Below are 23,603 nucleotides of genomic sequence, written 5' to 3' on the forward strand. Positions count from 1 at the left end.
TGAAGGATACAAAGCACTTCACTGCTTTATGCAACTTGACAATTCCTGGACTTGCTTCTTGGCTTTAAATTAGGCACACTTTAATCTTCAGTTATAGAAAGGAACAACAAAGTTACCACTGACAAGATCAGACAACTGTACGAATACATTAGCAGCAGCTGCAAAACAAACGCTTAAGACACTGCCAACCCAAAAACTAACCATAACCAGAGCTGCTGCTGTCACACACAGTTCAAACCACTACTACTGTTGAAGAGCGCGCTGTTGCCTGCACTGCTCATCTGCGGCAGCCACAGCTGATCGTCTGCAGCAACAGCAACAGCAACTTGCCACATACAGCAACCCGCCAGTCAAGAGGCCGCGGAAACCAGCCAGTAGCTGCAGCAGCCACAAACACTATTTGTTGCATGAAAATGCAAACGTTGCAGCAATTTCACTTTCATTCGCCGAACGCGCGCGTACCACGGCAGACGTGTTCACCTGCAACGCACGACGCGAAACCAGCAATACGCACACAGCGATCCGTCGCGACAAAGGAGCAACTGATCTTACTCCACTTCGAAGGATATTGCAAAAACAGAGTGTTGCACAAATAATTATTGCCTGCAACAGGCATAAATCGATTTAGTAGCAAGAAATAGTGTGTGCCGCAATTAAAAATGTTGAAAAAATATAAAAACAGTTAAAAAAATATCAACAAAATCATAATTTGTTTTGCTACAATTTACAACTGCCACAGTTGCAAGCAGCGCCTGTTGCTACAACTAGTTCGGTGTTCGCTGTGCTTGTTTCATATTTAAATCTGCCACATTGTGTTGCAGTTGCGCAGTGGTGTGCGGTTTTTTTCGCGTGGAAAACAATTTCTTTCGCGGTCTTCAAACATCGTTTTCGCGGCCATCAAAGTGAATAAGAAAATATACTAATTTGATTGTGTCGTGTGGTTAATTTGTGAAACTGTGTGTATCGAATTTTTTGCTTCTTGCCTCATTTGGTTTTATTTTTATAACTCCTCGCGTATGTGTAAAGTGTGTGCCACAATAGCAGCCGTTTGTTTTGAGTTACAGTGACATTTACTTCTTCGCGTGGCCTTGCATGCCACTATCGATCACTTTTTCCCACATTGTCGGCGTGTTTGTGCGCAATTTAAAGGTTTGTGGTAAAAGAAATGTTGCAAGGTTGTAAGAAATCGTGTTTCATGCAAATTCCACACAGTTTTGCATGTTCATATTTAAAAAAAGATCATCAATAACCTGATAATTAAGTAAAATACGCTTGACAATTTGAATACCATAATTTATACAAATAAAGATTACTCACTTATGTCAAGTATAATCTCCTTCCGATGTCGTCTTTTATCTGAGGCTGTTGATTTTTTTTTCATTGGTAAGAATTTTTGCGTGGCGGGGCCCAAACCCTGTGCAGGAGCGTTGGTTCGCCTTCTCACTTTAGTTTGACTTCTAACGGATGTTCTTTGGCTACCAAGAGGATACTTATGCCTAAGACTGGAAGTCGTGAGCTGCTTGACCCAATAATAAAAGAATCGTTTCTGGCCACTCCCGAGTGAAGGGCGCTCAGAAAACTTTCCTGAATTGCGTAAACTTACGTGACTCCATCCATCCAATCTTCTATGTCAAACTGACTCCCAATTTCGCACTAGTCATATGGCTTGAAAGCAGTGAAAACAAAAGTCACCCAACAATAACTCACATATACTATTTTTTTACTAAAAACAAGAAAACACCTACTTCGACTGTAACGAAGGTAAGATACACTTCATAGCTGTATTTCTTATGAGAACTAAATCTGAGAACATAATTGGCTGGCGGTCTACATCCAATGTAAAGCGTTTCGCTAGTTCCTTCTTCTGTTGTTTGATATATACATAGTACCATAAACAACTCCCAAGTCGCGTTAAGGTTGCTTAATGAAAGGAAAGTATCTGTGTTAGATCAACCAGTTTGTAAGGTAGCTTAAATTTATCATAGGCCGACATCGGCTAATTCCGCTTATTTTCGGATTGCACCGGTTGGTCGGGAGGAGGGTAGTCGTTGGGTGTTACTACAAGGTCTCCGACATTTCCTCCTGGGGCGAATATGTAATTAATACTGAGGAGTAGATACCCAAAGTAGTTCGGAAAACGAGTTAAAAATTCTGTGGCTAATAAATGTATTATTCTCAATAAAATTTGGATGGAAATTTGTAAAACTGTCGCACTGTTTTGTTAATGTGACTAGGAAACAAAAGAGTATCCGGAAATTGTAAATGAAACGTTAAAAATTTAAATTTACTCTTTTAGAAAAAAAAATCAGTTTTATTGGGTCGAGTGATGCAAGAACGCGTTGCATACCCAAAATGTCAACTTAAGTCCTTCGAACGGACTCACGAGAGTTGTCGAGCTCTCTTCACATCTCTCTAACTCTTGCCTGAAGATTTTCAAGCACCATATTCTTCTTGCTCCTAGATTGGTCAGGAAGTGATGTTACCGTATGGGTGCACCAGGCGCCAACCCCGTTTTTTAGAAATACAAAGTATTTTCAAGGCTTTTAATTCATTTCTATTATATTTATATATTCATAGCGTCTCTTAGGCATAGGAGCACATCTCGTACGTTTTAGTTTTTCTCCAATAATATATGGTTGTTTGACGTCTAAACTCCAGTTGCCTTATACAATATTTCACATTTCTTTGTGATGTTTTTACCAAGCGTTTTGAATACAATCATCAAATGCTACTCCACCATTTCTTTCCCCTATAAGCAATTCGATTCAGATTTACATTTTGGCTTACCTGTAAGCGGTTTACTCCGCACATGTACAAATACTCGTATTGTAATTGTATTCTGTTACAACACATGGACGTTGAATGAATTTTTTTTCTTTCCTTTCCTTTAATAGTTTTGTATTCATCAGTGTACAAGTTTTCTAAACACGATTTCCCCGTATAGTTCCACGAGTTTTAAATATCTCTGTAGTGGAAAGCTTGTAAACAAATTGTCGAAATAAAATGAGAATGGCAAAATTGTGAATTTCTTCGGAAAAATCGTCAATCATATTTATGAGAGGAACTGTACATTTTCAGAAACATTATTCATATTGTTTATGTGCTCGTGGGTTCACGCCTTGATAAATTTCGAAATTGATCAAATATCCATCAAATATGCACAAGGACCAAACCTTCATCGCAATCACTTCTGAACACAATATCGCAAATCGACTTTAGCTGTGCGGGCCACGTATTATCTGTGACTCCTCCTGCATCATCTTCACCGCTTATATCACCATCATTCTCTGGGAGTTCAATAAATATTTTTGCTACTTCTTCATCACTATTACTTTCATGACTTTCAATAAAGTCTAGTGCTTCACACAGGGTCACTTTTCTTAAAGCAAAATAGCATTAAAGGGTAAAAGTTAATTTTTTTTAATTTACAAAAAACTATTGAAAATATACATAAATGTCTTTGTAATGCCGGACATGACCATATGGTAACACACATGCTCAATTACAAAAAAGTTAAAAAATAAAATATAAGTATTATAAAATATTTGCATACACATATAAAATAGTACTATTGATCATTACAAATAATACAAGTAGGTTTGGACAAAATTTACATAGAAAAATATATATTACAACTTACTTCTTAATATAACTCATTTCGCAATTTTTCACAAATTATTTTTATCAACTTCGAAACAGACGCTTTTCATTAAGCACGAACTTTACAAATGGCTTTTGGCTATGAAAATATGCTACCACTAGCCTATTTTATTTTATTTTTTTTTTTATTTTTTTTTATTTTTTATTTTTCCTTTCGAAAATTCAAAACTCAAAGGTTACTACGTTTTGCGTTACCATAATGGTATTATACACCTGGACTACTCGGGTTACATGGTGGTTCAAACAGACATAAAAGAATGAAGGTATTTAAGTGCCGGTGATTTAAAAATTAGCTTATTGAACCTTCCTACCTACCAACCTGGTAAGATCACTCAATGCAAATGTGACTATGTTTGTATATACCAAATTCATTAATCGCAAAGAAGAGATGTGCCATTTCACTTTATTTTCCGAAGAAAAATCTTAATTTATCATTTAAATCCCTTACAATAGCTCAGCGAAGTAATTTGTCTCTGTGAATAATTCCGAGTTTATATTTGGCGTGTAATTAAAAACGAATTACTAATTTGCTTTGTTAATGTAATCATGTAATCGCAAGCAAGAGTAATCGTTCGAAAAGGCTGCACGTTCAATTCGTTAAGTTTTATTGTATGCTGTGTACATAATAAGAAAGTTATGCATCGACATTATGGCATACATCAATAAAAATTGTGCTGTTGCTATATTAAGGGTGTGCTAAAATATATATTTTGATGAGAAAAGCTAATTTAATAGTTTAAAATACCAAAATAGTATTTTTAAATAATTTTCGTTGCAGTTTTTATTTCACATTTACACAAATAAAATGGCAATACTGGAAATATGCCCCAGAATCGGGAAAGGTTTAGAAATAATTGTGAATGGTATATGGGAATATGTTCAAGTTTTGGAAAAGTAAGCCAGTAATTACATATGCTGGAACACGCTAATCACTGGAATGAAAATGAAGTTCGCATACTTTTCGATATAAACATCGACATTGTCAAAGACATTTTACATCGTTTTCGCTAGAAAATGGAAATGGTTCAATTTCGGTTGATACTTCCGGTGGTTCGATATCAATTCCATCTTCCCTTTATCAATTCACGAAGGATGAACTCATCACAAATGTTCGGACATTTGTATAAAATAATTTTAGGCATAACCTGAAAATGTTCAAGAATTGCTTTTTCGTCTTACTAAAAACCAACAGCTATTAACCCGATTGCCTGCTTTAACACTGCGGCAAGGACAAGCAAAATTAATAGCAAAAAGTTTAGATATATCCTACGAAACTATCCGAACCCTTCTTCAAACTCATGATCTGAAATGGCGCTACACAATGAAGAGGCCTCTGTTGACTCAAAAACTTGTGACAAAGCGACTCGCTTGGGCGCATAGGAATAATGATAGAGATTTTGAAAATGTCATTTTTACTGATGAATGTTCTATATGGGCACGTTCTGTCGTCACGCGAGCCTGGTCAACTTCTCCCAATAGGCTTGTTCAGCGGACCGTAAAACATGGAATAAAGGTGCATCTTTGGGGCTGCTTCTCAAAGCAGGGATTCAGCACTTTGTACCTCTTTACTGACAACCTAAATGCTTGACTGCTATCTGCCAAACGATGGTTCATCAGAAAAAATGAAGATCGGATTCTGCAGGAGGACAACGATCCTAAATACCGCAGCAAGCTCTGTACTCAGTGGAAAACTCAATATTTCATCGTTGCATTGGATTGGCCGACGCAGTCGCCCGATGCAAACCCTATTAAAAATGTATGGGTATATATTAAACAGATGCTTCGTGGAGGACGCATATACACTTTGAAGCAGTTGTCTTACGAAATTCGTCGGATCTGGAGATCCTTGCCACTAGAATAGGCGTCAAATTAGTAAAAAGCATGCTTCGGAAATGCTAGGCAATTATCGACGCCGGTGGAGACTGGACATATTATTGACCACATTGCATCATTGTTTGTAATGTGTACAATGTATATATATATATAAGAAAATTTCATAAAATAGCAGTCGATTTTCAAGTGATTTAAGATGTAATAGCAATAAAGGTGATATAATCAACAACATACTGCCAACTTTATGAAGCGCACGGCAAATTTAAAGAAAAGTCTTTTGAACGCGTTCAATCCTATTAGTTGACGATAGGCAATATGGTCTCCAAATGAACATAACATACTCCAAGTTAGAACGAACAAGAGTTGTATACAATAATTGTAACTTATAGGGATCGGAAAAGCTGGAAGCATTTCGACGGACAAAGCCAATCACAGAGAATGATTTAGAAGTGATGTAGTTGATCTGATTAATGAAAGAAAATCTATTACCAAAGATTACGCCAAAATCTTTGAATTCAGTTACGCATTGTAGGATGCAATTCAAAATATAGTAACAAGAAGGTAAGGCTCAAAGTCCCCTCACATCTCAGATTTGAGAACATTTATCTAAATTGAAAAAAAGCTGCGATTTCAGGCACCAATCATAAAAACTATCAACTTGGATATATAGTACCAAGGCAGGACAATTTTTTATAAGTGCAGACAGCCCATCCAAATCCAATTTGAAAGAAGGCTTAATATCACAAATAGCCGTGGAAAAATCATCCTGCGAAAGACACAGTGTGCCAAAGTTTATGGATGGCACATTATTATCACAAAATGTAGAAGTAGTTCCAGGCTCATCGTGTACATAATATGATTTGAAGAAATAAGCAAACAAGTTGGAAATTTCACCTGGAATGCATGCCAACTTATGACCCAGCGTAAAACAGAAGGAGTGGCCGAACACGCATTTCTAGATTTTACAAAGTTCCAAAAACACTTAGGGTACGACTTAATGTTAGATTTCGTGCTGCCAATAAGCCTTTTATAGAGTAATTTATCCAAATTATTAAATAGTTTTTTGTAGTGTTGAAATTGAATGCAGGAGACATGAGATTTAGTTGAAGAGAATTTCATGTAGTATTTCGAGAATTTGATATTTCATACAAAAAATTAACATTCCAACTACACTTAGAGAACGAGCAACTTACAAGCACCCCTAGTGTGCTCATGAAATGGCAAAGTCATATGTGTTTAGCTAGTTTTCTAATTTAATTCACTTCAAATTTAGACTTTTAATGCATAAAATTACCAGAAAGAGACAGCCATATGATTGCATCGTCTCTACACACCCAAATATTCACATGTGGGTGTATTAATATCTCTCAAGCTTAGTAAGAGCTTAAGCACACCTTAAAACAACGCTCAACTAACTGACGAAAAGAAAAAGCATATATTAAGTGCAACAACAACAAAATAAAGACAAATGAAACACAATTACATAATTAAACATTGAATGACGGCATTCGACTGCCGCAAATACCATGACCCATGATGGAGCTGCCATTGTTGTCATTACTGTCACTTGCTTAGCCGCTATCTATGTGCAGGCCTAACTGATGCTTAGTACGCGCATACACACAGACATACAGACAGGTGCAATGACATCGCGCGACAGATGCGCCAAACTGGGCGAATGCCAAACAAGAAAGCCATAAAAATGGCAAAAAAGTGGCCGCGGAGAAACAATGTCAATAACAGCTATGCAACAACAACAAGAAGTGACAGCAAAACGGGTACATACCATATATTACAGAGGTAGATAATCAGACACAGGGCAAAAAGTTGAAAAAACTATTGACGTTTGTAAGCTGACAAATGAAGTACAAATATATATGTATGTGTGTGCTATGTGAATGTGTCTGTGTGAAGACATTATTGCCTTTTTTATGTTTGCTATATTTATGCGCGGCAAAGCTAGTAAAATTAAGTACCGTTTTGATTTCTTTGCATCTTGTAAAAGATAAAAAAAAGAGATGCTTGCGTAATAGCCTTGAACCGTTTTGTGTCTAACGGTGAAATTTTAACGATACTTAGTCTAAACGGGTGCTTTAAAAATATTTTACGCATGTTAAGCGGGTAATGAAGCGCATATAGGCAGGCATACGAAGTCAAAACAATTAAGGGAGTAAGAGGAGTTAGTGTGGCTTCAAATCAGAGCGCTCCAATCTCGTTCACAAAGAAAGAAGCTTCATACAAGAACTGAATTTTGATCGTTCAGATTATATGACAGCTACATATATGCTATAAAATATCACTCGGTTCCCATAAATGAACAGCTTCTTCGGGTTAAAAGAACGAGCGCAAAATTTCAGAGCGATATCTTAAAAACTGAGACGCCAACAATTGGACATTGAACATACTACTATGAGCACAATATTTTAAAAATTCTTTATTTATTCTTCAAGTTCTACAATGTTCCTCTCAAAGAAATCCTCTTTGGCACCAATAAGCTTTTGTCACGGTTTTTTTCCAATCCTCGAAAGCGATTTACATTAAAAGTCTTTTGAGTTTGCAGAATAGTCAGAAGTCACACGGAGCTAAATCAGGCGAATACGGTGATTACGGCACGATATTGGTTGAAAATTTGGCGAAAAACTCACGAAGAATCAATGCAGTATGCGACGGTGCATTATCGTGGTGCAAAAACCAAGAGTTGTCGGCCCATAATTCCGGCCTCTTTTTACGAATAGCTTCGCGCAAACGACGCATAACACTCAAATAGTATTCCTTGTTGACAGTTTGGCTGGTCGAAAGGAATTCCCAGTGCACCACACCTCGATAATCGAGAAAACTGTCAACATAGCCTTGATTTTTGACTTGCTTTGACGTGGTTTTTTTCGGCTTCGGCTCATCCTTGTCACGATATTCGGCCGATTTATAGTCTGTTTCCGGGATGCAAGCATATTCACGACTCATCGCCAGTAATAAAATATTTAATGGGATCCTGGTAGTCGGCAAGCATTGTTTCACAGACGTTAATGCGACGCTGTTTTTCGAAAAAATTTCGCGATTTTGGAACCAATCGTACTTTCGCTTTTCTTAGGCACAAGTGATCTTTCAAAATGCTTTTCATCGATCCTTCCGATGTTCCAACGATGCCAGTAAGATATTTGACTGTTAACGTTCCATTCTTAAACATCCATTCCTTTATTTTATTGACCCTATTTGAATATTTTTTATCATTCACAAACACTTGCCGCTACAAACAATTATCACAGAAGGTCTTTTTCATCATTCGTTTCGTTTGATCGTTTCGGCACCAGAAATTAGATTCCGCACACAAAATTTTATGGAATTTCTTGGTGAATTATCGAAAACAATACCCTCCAAAGTATAGCGAATCGAAGAAACCTAATGTATCATTGAATAGCCAATGGTTTCTAAACTTTAATGAAATATTCAAGTGTCTTTAAAGACTCGACTATTCTATATATATTACCTTGCATATGTATGTGTTTAAATTTGATATTTCACATAGTTTTATTTGAAGCACCCTTCACAATTTTATAAAACCAACACTAGTCTTGTAAAGTCCATAGATTTTAAGGTCCAATACTTCTGAAAGGGCTTACACTTCAATCGTAGTTAAAGGAAATACCATATGGTATATATGCATTTCGGAAAACGGCTCCAACTTTTTTCACAACTTTTAAGAAAATCTTCTGATTTCTTCCATAAAAATCCGAATCATTCGGAACCTAAGAAAACCACCGATAAGTGATATTCTTGACTGCTTTCAAAAACAATTATTTTTAAGCCAGTTTTTTTTATAAAAAAATCTCTATTCGGGTGGGTCCTTGTATATGATTATGGATTACATAGAGGCAATAAACTTTCAATTGTTTCAGTGGAGACAACTCTCCCGTTCTCAGCAAAATATTATAGTTATCTTATTAAAGAATCTCATAGCGGGAGAAGTCCTTGTGAATGTATATTCTTCGTCTTGAGCATAATAGTTTCAAGGGGAAAGGGGCTTAAGTCTCACAAATTTATCCGGAAAATTTAATATTTATTCAAAGGGAGGTATATCCACTGGAAACCTATTTTAAAAGCCATTCCGATTATATTAATCATTAAATAAAAATTTATTGTAACTGGACAATTTATATGTTGAACTAAAAAAGCGCTATCTCCAGATGTAAAACGTCGGTAGACCTTTATGCATAGTTTAAGTATTCAAAAATGTGTAAGTATGCTATGCATTAGAGCGGCTCGAATATTTTACTGTTTTGCTCATTCTGAAGAACTAATTTTGCCTAAGGAACTATAAGTCTAAAACCGAGTTCGAACCAGACATCTTTAAGGCGAAGTCCCAAAAAATTTCGTCTTAAAAATCGATGTCTCGAAACCAGTTTTAAGCCAATAGCCTCTTAAGCAAAGTTATCCAGAATGAGCCATAGAACATTTCACATATACGTGATTTTTCGTTTTTTTACCTCGCTATAAACCGACCCGCTCTACTATGAATGCCGAGGCTCGCTGTAAAGCAATTCTATACTTATAACCATTTAACGGTTCAAATATTCTTCGTAACCAGTACAATAGAAACCTAAAAAACTAAGTTTTACTATCCTGCTACTTACCACTTGTTTCTAAAATAATCATCCAACCTCTTCTCCTACAGCTCATCGCACTTAAAAGCTTCAAAAAGCTGTCAATTCTTATTAACTCTCACCTCTCTCTACATTCCATTCGACAGCGTTGAGATGTTAACAAAACTGTCGTTACCAGCTGTCATCGGTATATTTTTATTAACCGCAACAATAGCGGCGGAAACAACAACGAACACTACAACAAAGACAGTCCCAACCGCAAGAGTGAATGATGTCGGCAACAATACAACGTCACGGGACAAAGCAGCAACAACAGCGGAAATAACAACACAAGTCAATGGCAGTAAAAGTGTGAGCAGAAGCAGAAGCCAAAAAGATGTCGGCACTACCCCGCTGAATGTGCCGAAATTTGGCAACAAAATCAGAGCCGTGTCAGAGGGTGTGCGCGGCGGCGAAACAACAACATCACTACTGCCGCTACAACCACCTATAAATGTGACAAGCACCACAACAAGCAATTTCCTCACACCAACGACCGGCAGTAGATCCGCCAGGCGCCAGCAGGAGAGCGCAGCGTCACCTCAGTCCCAGACGCTTTCGCCGGCACAATTGCTTTTGTCTCCACCCACGAAGTCACAAACATCTTCAACTGCAGCTACAAATGCGATTGTGCGTTCTCCATTGGCTCGCGCCTTAAGACAGTCAAATGTCAATGTGGAGAATGTTGCCAATGTTGTCAGAAATGACAGTAACACATTGCAACATGACAGCGAGAAAAAGGTAAGCATGGCATGGTTGTTAAAGTGGAGAGGTACAACTTGCGGGAGAGCTTTTGTGGTGGAGGTTTCCCAACCGTATGTTCTTGTGCTCAAAATGTTACTTAGTGGTTATTTTAGTGGACGCTCGAATATGGCTTGTAGCATGAAAGGAATGAAAGGTTATATTTCTCCACTAAAAATATTGTCATCGTGTACGTTACTCCAGTTTGGTAAGACGCAAATGGTATAGATTCAGTTGACACGAATAGTATAGAGCTTGAAAGAATGCCTAAGTAAGTTTCTGAGGGGATACACATTTGATCCAGAGTCGTTCAAATAGTAGTAAAACTGTAATTTTTATTTTTTTAAGAAACAACAAACCATCGAACTAAATTGTAGGTTCGGTACAGTAGGACCAAAAGATCTGTAACTGCAATCAAGTCGAGTTCCAACCTGCATTTTTCCTCTAAGTAAGATTCTACTAAATTATAATATTATTATAAATATTATATAATATTCATTTTCGACTTCATAACTTAAATTACACTCCTGGATTATCACATTAATCTGCAGGGCGGTCTTAGAAATTGTATTGTAAATATTACAGACTCAGTAAACATCTAGTTAAGTTAGGTTTGGTTAATCTGTTAGGTCATTAAGCCGTGCATAGACCAGTTTGGTTCTTTGCGATACTGGAGTTCAGTTGCTAAGTCCAAGAGGAGAAGTCATCCGTTGGGATCTCTACATTCCAAAGACTCTGTGGCCTCACTATCGATACCACCTCCAGTGTATCATACCGTGGGGACCTCAGAAGCTTACAGCGTAGTCTTGCAAATGCTGGTGAAGTGCACAAGAGATGCTTCATTGCTTCCCTAGTGCGCTGCTCTAGACATTTTTTGTAGTCTTCTCGTTCTGTCAACAACATCCTGTGGGCGTGCTTCACCACCAGACAGTGATCAGTTAGTAATCTCATCATATTCCTACAGTCTCTTTTATCGAGTGCCAACAATATTTGTGTGTACTTCCGATCTACCGTTTCGCACATGACTTTTGTAGTTTTGCACCCTGATAGCTCGTTCCATCGGGTTTTGATTTTCTTTACCATGCTTTTGTCAAGGTTGTCGTATAGACAATCCATAGCTTTCAAAATGCTGATCACGTTTTCGGATATTCTTGGCAACATCGTCCACTATTTCATTGTCCTCTATGCCTTTATGGCCTGGTACCCAGTAGAAGTGAAGTTGTTTGTTTCTGGCAACACTCTCCACTGCTGCCCTGCTTCCTAAGGCACTTCCGGTCGATATGAGATACGAGGTTACTGCCTTGATTGCTGCTTCCTGTGCACGTAGATGTTGACTCTGGAATTGCCTGCAGGTACTTTAAAGGCCAGCTCCGCGGCTTTCGCAATAACAAAGACCTGAACTTGAAATATACTACAGTGGTCCGGCAACCTGAAAGATTACCTTATGCCTAACTATGGACAGTATATTTCCGCACCAACTCCATTCGAGCCATTCGTATGGATGTTTAAAGTGTTGCGCGTAACTAAGGTACCTTTACGCCGGCCATCTTTTCCTATGTTTACTTTGAACCTTCTTTTCAAATTGATAATGTAGTCGGTGTTTGCCCAACCGCTATTACCCACCGAGCTGGGCCTGAATGTTCTACATGTAAATTCTTCTGCTGTCAGTAGACGTCCCGACGATTTAGCTGTACAGTTTTCAGCGAAGGGATCTATAGGTTTAGTACCAGCTCAAGAGCCGACTTTAAAGTTGTTTTTAAATAGGTCCTAAAGCACTGCTTTTCTTTATCATGAGAAAGTTATTTACCCCTCAAATCATATAATGTATAATTATACTAAACTTATCACCTCTTTTTATCTTTCGCAGGATCTCCGAAAGGCAATCGAATTGATACCAGCACCAGTCGTTGAGATTAATAGCGAAAATGACACGAAAAGCTCGTAAGAAATCTATCAAACCTGCATATACATATATTATAGATATCTTCCTAAAGTTCTCTTCATTCTTACCACAGCGACACAGATACTCATAGAACTCTGCCTCAAAAGTCAAAGTCAAGCGAATACATACATTTCGACATCAACGAAGAGGATGGTAGCATACATACAAAGGCGGCACCAACACGAGCCACACGCGTGGAGACCGTGAATGAAGTGCTTTCTAACCTGTTTCCGAATGGTTTTACCGATATTTTTCGCTTCAGTTATGCCTCAGAACAACCGACGCAAGCAGTTGCAACACAAGACACAGAAGAAATATCAAAGTCAGCATCAGTTGCAACACCGGCGACAACCACTGAGGCCAAGCTAACAACATCGCCTACTAGTACAACAACTACGACAACGCCATCAACCGAAAAAGCAGAGCAATCACACACAAAAGCTTTCTACAGCTACGAAACAAGTGTCTCAAAGGAATATCGACGCGAACTACGTCCTGGACATACGGAGATTGTAGTGGAGAAGCTGCAGCTGTTGCCGCGTGGCACCAACACCGGCAGTGACGAGTTCAGCGATGGCAGTAATCTGATAACCAAAGACGATTTGTTGCGGATCAATCGGGCAGCAGCAGATGCACCAGTCTTACCGAGTTTGTTAATGAATCCCAGTCAAGAGAATGCTAACGGTACAGTAGAGCAGCAGTCAAAGAAGCAAACACCAATCATTATACTGAGCGACGATAATAGTGCTGATATGGAAGGCATAAGTGCAGAAGACAATCTCATTGCAGAGTCACAGAATGTGGGTCAACGTGTCTATCAGCGTTTGCCGCTTGATGACAAGCCGTACGGTTACAAAGTGGGCGTGCAAAGGCAGCGCTTACAACCCGACACTGAAGCAAACGTAAGAATTATACACGGCGAATCGCCGAATCTGTCAGAGTCAATAAGTCAACAACCGATTTTTGTGCCCGAGCCGGAGCCACTAGCAGGCGATGACAAAGCTGAATTATTTGTGGAAGTTTCAAAGCATGGGGCACCCAGCCAACAACTCGACAACTTCCAGGAGCATGCAGAACAAACTTTTTATCAACTGAGTCCAACACAAGAGGCGCCGTCACGTCAGTTTTTGCGGAATTTCAATCCGGTGTTGTCCCCGGGGGCGGCCCCCTCAACGCCGAAGGCTTCCTTCCATTACGAGTCGAATGCGCTACAGCCGATTATCTTCATACAAGACGGAAAACAAGCCAGTAATCCGAGTGTGGAATCTGGTGTGGTTGCAGCAAAAGTTGAAAATGCGGCACAACCTCAGAAGCAATCCGCCACAGAGCTACCACGCCTGCCACTGCTGCAATATGACAAGGATGCCGCACAGTTACGCTACTTGAAGGAGCAGCAGCTTTTGCAACAGCAGCAGCAGTTACTACAACAACAGCAACAATTTTTGCTTCAGCAACAACAACAAGAGCAACAACAGCAGCAACATGCTCAGTTGATAAGCCAACAGCAGCAATTGCAGTTTCAAGAGAAGCAACAACAACAACAACAAATACAAGATTACCAACAACAACAACTGACAGCTGATAAGCGACAACAAAAACTTTTTCAACCAACACCCCAATATGAACAACAACAGCAATTGCAACAGTTCCACAAAGAGCTGCAACAACACCAACAGCGGCAACAACCGATTCATCAACATTATGCGATTTATCAGCAACATCCGCCTCCACATGAATACAAGAAAGGGAAGCAACAGCAACAGCAGATCGCATATGAGAAGCAGCATCAGCAGCAACAAGCCGTCGAGTTGACACGAAGACTGCAGCAACAACAGGAAGAAGAGAAACTAAAACTACAACAGCAACAGCAAGAGCAAATACAAGAACAGCTAAGTATACAACAAGCACAACACGCAGCTCAAAGCCAAAATATTCAACAACAACAACACCAATCAACGCCACAGCAGCCTTACACACAGACTCAATCTCAACAACAACAACAATATGCCACCCAACCCTCGGCGCCAAGTCCAGCTTCTAAGCAGGAGACTCAAATATCTGCTGATTCAGTAGCGGCTCCCGCCTCTTTCAATCAACAGTCCTATCAGTATCCCTTAGTGACTCCGTTGTCACATAGACCTCCAGCCACACCCACGCCTCACAGCGTAGTCTTTGTTACACTGCACGCGCCCACCCCGCCATCACAGTTCGCTAAAGCCCAAACCTCGCCACCCACTTACACCCAGAAATCACCACATGAGTACGTCTCAGCAGCTGTGAGTGGAGCTGCGACGTCGCAGCATCCACAACGTGTGCCACCCACACCACCGGCAATTGTACGACGTCCACACGGCGGGTATACATTTGTCGAAGTACAAAAATCAGTGAATATCCACAACAAACTGATCACCGAGAAAGATGGCAAGTTGGTTGAGGAACACGAAACAATTTATCCACTGCCACAGTATACGCCACAGCAATATCAGCAGCAGAAACAACCCACCGTTATACAGTCGTCATCCAAACCCGCAGCTTTTATCCCGCCACAATCACAGCAAGCAACCGTGCAGACTCCGAAGCCCAGTGCAACAGAAGCACCCGCAAATCGAGCTGAGGTCCCGCACACTCACTATCCTATACAATATGCCCAACAACTAGCGCTGATTGAGGAGGGTGTCCATCCAAATGATTACATTTTTGTACCCAAGGAGTATGCGTCACTCGCGGCCAATCCAATAAATGTTCAGCACATCGATGAACCCGAACAACAAGAGGAAGCTTCGTCTTACGCTCATCAACAACAAGCCTTACCACTGCCAAACCATCACCAATCAAACGAGCATACCCATGCCGGCTATGAAAGTCAGCAGCACCCACAAGAATACGTCCAATATGTACAGCAAAATTATGCTCAACCCGCTGAGCCGCATCCAGATCCACATCCGGGGCAACAACAAACGCAACATGCTACTAGCGAACAAAATACTCAAGAAATACACCAGCCACATACAGAAGAGCACCAACCAGCTGTAGAAAAAGAGGTTGTCGAGCAAGTGGTCACGCAACAAGTTGAGAAAATAGTTGAGCGTCCGGTACATATACCCTATCCTGTGCATGTACAGCAATACATTGATCGTCCATATCCCGTACAAGAGATAGTCGAAACTCATATACCCGTTCCATATCCGGTGCCCGAACCAGTTCCGGTACCTGTACATGTGGAACGGTATGTTGATCGTCCGTATCCAGTCGAAAAGATCGTTGAGAAGCGTATACCATACCCAGTTGAGAAAGTTGTCGAAAAGATTGTAGAGAAAGAAATACCAGTAGAAGTTGAAAAAGTTGTTGAGAAACTAGTAGATCGTCCAGTGCCCATACCCATACGCGTGCCCGTCGCTGTACCAGTACCGTATGCGCATCAGCCACTTCCTGAATATAATGAAAACCCTGAGATTTACGGCCCTCCCTACCATCCACATCCGAATGCGCTCGGCGGTTGGTCCGACCAGTCTGTAATCGGTGATTACGGCATTCGTGGCCCCACAAATCTCCAAATACCGCCGAAAGTTTTGCAAAACTACTATACACGCATGTTGAAGAAACTACTGCCACAAGCGTTAGCGCAGCGTGGTACACCATCGTCAGAATCATCAACCTCAAACACTATTTACACACATACGCAGGCACGTCCTAAAAAACCAACAACAAGCGCAGCAAATTCCTTGAAGACCACAAAACAACCGAAATCTGTCTCACCAAGCAGTTCACCAAACAAGCAACACTCCTTCAAGATCGGCGATATACGCTTCGATTTGAAGCCGCCACCGCCACCACCAACTGGCCCCGAATGGTCGAAGGGTTCACGTTACATTTATAACACGCTGCCGCATGATCTTTCCGTAGCGGATTCGTCTGATACCGAACAATTGGCGGACACATACAACGGTCCATTCACGTCACACAACGAGGCCTACGATGAGTTTCAACGCTGGCGTAACGGTCACACCTTGAAGCGCAGTCCGCAATTTGGCAGAAATTTACAAATGGAATATGGTTTCAAGCCGCCACTGGTGCCCTCTGTGGAGATCAATGATCAAGGTATACCTTTGAATGCCGAAGAAAAGAAGTCGGAGCAGTAAGTGAAAGTTGCTGTACGAGAAAGCTGTTTTGGGGCGGTTTTATACCTATTTATTTATATAAGTTGTTAATTAACATTAAATGATTAAGTTTTATTTAATTACTTAGCTCGATTAACTTATCTACTTTATTTAAATTCTGTGCCAAAATATCAAGTAAATAAGAGTGTCTTGAAGCATCGTTGGAAACACTGCTGTATCAAAAATGGTAAACTAGTTGAAGAAGGTATATATTCATATCCGCCAATAAGCAGCATGCTAAAATTGACATGATCCGAAGCATATCTGGGTTCAATGCCTTAAATTGTATTAATAATCTAAATCTGTATAAGTATTTATAGAGAAACTGAGAAATTTATTACTTTAATAAAATATGTCGAAACATCTAAATTATATTTAATTCACCTTCAAAAGAAACTGGAAGGCAGAGTTTTATGGATTGTATAAGTTGGGTATTAAGACCTCTATTAACAACGACTGATGGAAAACCCAACGAGAAATAATACAACTTCGGGGTTTAATTACAGACCTTTCCACTTGCCTTTCAAAAAGTTGGCAGAACTTTTTCTTCTTCTTCTTCTTTACTTATTCAATTCGAGATACCAAGTACAGCCATTTCCTTCTGTCGACGGAGTGGAGATCTTGCTCGTCCTGCTTCCCTCGGCGGGTAGCGTCAAATAAATTTCAGAGCTGAAGTGTTTTCATCCATATGGACGACAGGATTTAGCCAGCGTAACCGCTGTCTCTTCATTCACGAAACTATGTCAATGTCGTCGCATATCTCCTACGACACATAGTTCCATCGACTGCGATACTTGCCGTAGCTAAACCGCAAAGGAAGGAAATCTTCCGCAAAACCTTTATCTCGAACACTCATATGGCGGACTACAGCAGGACGGGAATAATGAGTGAGTAAATAGTAGAATTTAATCTTTGTTCGTCGAGAGAGTACTTCATTTCTAATTTCCTACTCAGTCCGGAACAGCACCTGTTGGCAATAGTTATTCTGCGTTGGATTTCGATGCTGACATTGTTGTTGGTGTTAATACTGATTTCAAGGTAGACGAAATTATCTGAGACTTCGAAGTCTGTCTGTCAACAGTGACGTGAGAGCCTAGACGCGAGTGCGATGACTGTTTGTTTGTTTGACAGGAGATATTTGTTATATCTCCATTGTAGCACCTGTTGGCATTAGTTATTCTGCGTTGGATTTCGATGCTGACATTGTTTCAAGGTAGACGAAATTATCTGAGACTTCGAAGTCTGTCTGTCAACAGTGACGTGAGAGCCTAGACGCGAGTGCGATGACTGTTTGTTTGTTTGACAGGAGATATTGCGTCTTGCCCTCGTTCACTATTAGACCCAGAAGCTAAGTTTGTCCAACCTAAAGAAAGCAGAACTAAAGACGCGGTTAGGATAGGCAATGATTTCGATGTCATCGGCATACACCAGCAGTTGTACACTCTTGTAGAGTATTGTATGCTCTCCATTCAGCCCTGCAGCTCGAATTATTTTCTTCAGCAGTAGATTGAAGAAGTCGCACGTTAGGGAGTCGCCATGTCTGAAAGCTCGTTTGGTATCGAACGGCTCCAATCAGTTTGTTGATGGTGAGCTTTAACCTTTGTACGCTCGATACAACCTTATATGCAATGCTTAGAGGGCTTATCCTACCGTAGTTGGCGCAGATAGAGCACAGAATTCCAATCGTCGGACATGCATTTGTCCAACCATATTCTACAAAGCAGTTGATGCATTCTTCGTATTTGAAAGCTCGGCCGACAATCCATCGGTCCCCGCCGATTTGTTGTTCTTCAGACGGGTAATTGCTATTCGAACTTCTGCGGGGTTGGGCAATGGAACGTCTGGACCATCGTAATTGATAGAGGATTCGGTTTCACCATCTCCTAATGTTATGCCTTAAGTGCCATTCAACAGGCTGGAGAAGTGTTCTCTCCATAACTTTAATATGCTCCCTCTCTCTTTGTTTGTCCGCATCCAGAACGGGCTGTGGTCGATTGTAACGTTGCAAGGTAGGCAGTCTACTTTTTCTCCACTGCGGCACGGCACTCCTCATCGTACCAGCTTTGCATTTTTCGAAAACCAATGGCTTCGGTTGTAGCTGTACGTAAATAGCTTGAATTACCGTCACCAGTTCCCTTATAGCGAGTTACTGATGAGTGCTCTGAGAGAGCAGGAGTGCAAGCCCAGTAGATTCGCTAAATCTTACTATGTTTAATATTGGAATATGAAGCGATGCGCCCGTTAGAGTTCAGGATCTGGTGAGCTTTACTACTATTGACTTCAGAGGTTTAGACCAAAATCATGGTGTCGTTTTCGACACTATTCTATTGATTTAAATCGTCTTGGAGTCGGCTTCCAAATATAAGAACAGCAAGTCATGACCATTCATTTTGAGCTTTTTAGTTTTAAGTCCAGGCTTTTCCTCATACCTTCAAGAGGTACTTTGTTAGGTAGACTTACTTATACTTACGGAATACCTAAAACATTCAATGCCTCAACCCAGTATGCAGCGCAAAAGCTTCCCATCCCTTCATATTTTGGTGATTTATGACTATGAATAATATTGAAATCTCAACGTATTGGAAAAAAACGAAAAGCCAATAATCGTAGAAGCTCTAAATCATTACCATTCCCTTTGAGTTAGACAAACTGATTTCTTTTTCATTTCGGAAATTCATCCCAACGGTGTCATCTAAAATCAAACATCTGCCGCCCACCAACAGATGCAAACAATTCACAGCTAAGCATTCAACCTTTTTCGCTACTTTCCTTCAATACTTTTTTCAAACTTTGCTGGCTTCCTGCATGTCCTTGCCTTATCCTGGCGCAGCTGACTTCGTCGTCAGCATATGGTCGTAAGCAAACGCTGTCTATGTAGTTGTGACTTATACAAGCGCATCAGCCATGGAAGTATGTTGATGGAGGGAGCAAGGTGTGGCTGAGATTTGACGTTTCACGCGAGCAGAATAACGGTTTCGCTCGCTGGGTGGAGTTGTTGGACAGCAGTGAACATGTGTGGGGGTGTATGTATTGACATTGGGACAGGCAGTCGGGAAAAACCAAACATTGCTTGCAAATCAGATGTCATTGGCATGCGTGACAAACGTTTTCTTGCTTCAACGCGGCTGTCACGCTCATAGAGGGAGCTGTTTGTTTGCTAAGCAAAGTGTTTGCCGGAAATGTTTGCATCAGAAGCGAATACGAATTTGAGTATTCGTGGTGAGCTGTAAAAAGAATGAAAGAAAGGATGAAAATTTTTATAAAAAAGAGTAAAAAAATTACTTTTCCAAAGAACTTCGGTTTGAGTCGTACTTGGAAGGACCGAGCATAACGAATGATCGGAGAAATCCTCTTATGTCAAACCCTTTACTTGGCAGATATTCAACTATTAGTGGAATACTTAGATGAGGTCGAGAAGTTTGGGTGGTAAAGAGAGGTTCTACCACTGATATACAGTTATGAGCGCTGGTGAAATTCTCTGCCAATCTTCTGTGGAGATCACTCCGGCAGCTTAAGAGTTTCTTCAACCAAGAGAGCTAGTCAAATACTTCAGCAAATACTTTGAATTCCTGTAAGGAAACTTATATGTTTGTGATAGGTATTTAAGCTTCCGTGCAACCGAAGTTAGCGTATCTTTTAACATTTTTTCGTCTGTCAATAGTTTCTTTCACACTTCTGAACCTTTTTCCTGCTCTACCAACAAATATTTGATATTTTATTATCATTCAACGCCTAACAATTGTGCTGTCAGAAGTTCAAGTATACGCGCCTAAATATATACACCCACACATATGTGCTGGCAAACATGTCGCAGCTGCTCAAAACCAGCGCTTCGCCTCCACCTATTGTGTAACACGTAGATTTTAAAGGGCTTCTGTCACTTTTCACTTCTTGCCGAACCTTTTCAGCAATTCTATAAAACTCTCCATGCTATCTTTCTTGGCTTGAGGTGGAACATGTGTAAGTGTCGACAATTTATTAGCTGTCATATAAATCTTAAACATTTCGGCTGCTTTTTAGGCGCACAAGTATTTACTTATTTTTATTTCCCTGCACTTTATAGGAGCTTTTAAAAGTTTATGCCTCTTTTTTGTGCTGAACATTTTTGAGTGCTGCGTGTATGAAACTCATTACTTTTCCGTGCACTGACAGGTTATTTCGGCAACTGAGATTTCAGCTTTCAATTTCATAATAATTGCTGACTCTCTCACATTTTCCCCCAGCATGAATTAGACTGGAAACATATATGTACCCCTAGCAATTACAGCATATGAATATCTTCCTTGCCTACCCTTAGGCGTTTCCTTAGTAGCTGTAGAGCATTATTTTTTCCTAGGCACTACTTCAAATTTTCAACTATTCCCCCTTCATATGTGCCAGTCATGTCAATGCTCACTAATTAGCTCATTAAAATTGTCGAAATCACCTTTACGTTTGTACTTTTGCATGCACGAATACGTGCCTAATTGTAGGCAATTAATTGCGCTATTAACTGTATAATAAGCTGCGTTTCTGCCATATGCATTTCTGCATGCCAACTTGAGTGCTTTTTTCCCTTGGTAAAAGGATTTTGCAGCACAGAAATTTTGAAAGGGCTCAGGGAACCAATAATTTCACATATGCTCCTATTATTTTTAAGCATTGTAATGGAGATCATTGTACTTGTTGTCTGAAATTTTTATTCGCCTGAAAAGAAGAGAATCTAGTAATAAATCGATGGATGATCGAAAATATTGAAATCTGTTACAATATCTTGTATAATTACAGTCTGGTGTGACGCCATTTCACTTTGGATAAAATACTGAATACAAGCTAACCTATAAGTTGAGATTCCGGTATGGGAACTTAGGACTTAACGATTGAGAAACTATGGAAATATGTGACTTGAAAGTCCAATCAAGCTTGAGTCAACTAAAGCTGTTCCAAATCCAATAAAAAGATGTTAAAATTGAAAAGAAGTAAGAGGAAACTAAAAGTAAGAAACTCTTTGCCGAAAAGTACATTCCATTCTTTACAATGGAACAAAGAATTTCTTAGATTTACATCCGTAAAGTGCATTTGCTGCTGACAACTCTACTTAAGGCGAAATGAGAAAAATTATGCTGCCAATGCGTTTGATAAACCGCACACAATGAATTTCGATGCTGAACAGAACGCATTCAAAAAGAAAGGAAGTGAATGGGACGTCTGCTCTAGTATTATAGTTGAAAAACATCCTTAACTCAGCCAAAAAGGGCAGTCAATGTATTCATAACAAAGGAAGTGTGTGGAATGTCTATATAAATCACATATACCGAACTGAAGTAAAGGACTTCTTTTGATCAACAGCAAAGAATCCTTGCGTTCACACATCGTCTTCAATGGAAGTGCTGATTTCATACTTTAAGTACTTGTGAATATACTTTGGTTTAGTACAAAGGTGACTTAATTTGTATGAACTCTCGTTTACCATCAATTGTTCGTTTATATAACGAATAATGAAAAAAAACTTCAAAATCCGGAGGATTCGAAACTTAAAATGATTTGGTTGGTTGGTTGAAAAGGGAGGCGCATGAGTGCAAGGCTATTGTGCTCGTTGTGTAACCAAAACAAGCCTCATCCATCAACTCACTTAAGTTGGAATATATCGCGTCTCATCCGGTAGACGGATGGGAATTGGCATAGATAATTTACCGCTTCCCATCATTCTCCAAACATCATTCCTCATTGATCTTCTGTTTTCGGTCGTATTGCCAATTTAACCTGACGTCCTTAATAAAGTCAAGTAACTTGATTTATAACCCGAAATGTCTTGTATTTATTACAGAAGCTACAATTATGAGATACAGACCTTTTTGAGCTTGCCTGGAGTGTATCAGAGGCACCAGGTGACAACGCCGCGCACTTGTTATCCGCAGTGGAAAAGAAACTGCGTAGACTAACACATCAGAGCAAAAGCCGCTACTTTATCTCGAATGGAGTACCACAAGGCTTAGTCTTAGGTCCCCTTTTATGGAACTTCATGCATGACGGTATGCTAAGAAGACAGCAACCAACATACGTGAAACTAATCGCTTATACGGACGATCTTATAGTAGTAGCAGTGACTAATAAACTATATGACCTAAGGAAGAAAAGCAATGTATGCATTGTCTACGTTAATAGCTCTCTTCTATAAGCTTGAAGCTGGCTGAGCTCAAAACAAAAGTTTTGCTCATTAGCATCAAGAAGACGAAAAAGGGTTAAGGGGCGTGAGATTACTTCACAGTCAAAGTATCTGGGTGTTATTTGAATCAAAACTTATATTAAAGGATTGCTTGGCTTACATGTCAGGAAAAGCAAATAACATCAGTAACGCCTTATCAAGAAGGATGGGTATCATTCGAGTAAGCTGTCTAATCGCAAAACTAATGAGTTGAGTAATATTGAATGCGGCTACAATATGGTTAAATCCTATACAAGATCCATAAACATAGTGCAACGATTTTCGACGCTGCTAAAATAGTAGCCAGTATGCCGCCTATTGATATCCAGCGTAATAAACTCGAGCGATAATATCAGCTATAAGAACCTCAAACAGTATCGGCAAGGACAGAGGAGAGCAACATGAACACCAAAATGTGGCAGCTGCGATGGCAATCCTCATCCAAATGA

The 23,603-nt window shown here is 39.8% G+C and overlaps 1 protein-coding gene across 3 annotated transcripts; it reads left to right on the forward strand.

Annotated features, from left to right (window-relative positions):
* The first annotated feature begins 406 nt into the window (after nucleotides 1–406).
* LOC105226760 (uncharacterized) lies at nucleotides 407–17,339 on the forward strand. 3 transcript variants are annotated; one of them, XM_049452171.1, is made up of 4 exons: nucleotides 407–1,149; nucleotides 10,163–10,871; nucleotides 12,739–12,812; nucleotides 12,866–17,339. In XM_049452171.1, the coding sequence occupies exons 2-4, from the start codon at nucleotides 10,245–10,247 to the stop codon at nucleotides 16,950–16,952; spliced, it is 4,788 nt and encodes a 1,595-aa protein (XP_049308128.1). In that variant the 5' UTR covers nucleotides 407–1,149; nucleotides 10,163–10,244; the 3' UTR covers nucleotides 16,953–17,339. The 3 variants fall into 3 exon arrangements, with proteins under 3 accessions (XP_049308128.1, XP_049308129.1, XP_049308130.1); XM_049452172.1 differs by having other exon boundaries at nucleotides 10,238–10,871; XM_049452173.1 differs by having other exon boundaries at nucleotides 408–1,149; nucleotides 12,887–17,339.
* The last annotated feature ends 6,264 nt before the right edge of the window (nucleotides 17,340–23,603 follow it).

The sequence above is a fragment of the Bactrocera dorsalis genome, chromosome 3, assembly GCF_023373825.1.
Source record: "Bactrocera dorsalis isolate Fly_Bdor chromosome 3, ASM2337382v1, whole genome shotgun sequence".
Lineage (NCBI taxonomy): Eukaryota > Metazoa > Arthropoda > Insecta > Diptera > Tephritidae > Bactrocera > Bactrocera dorsalis.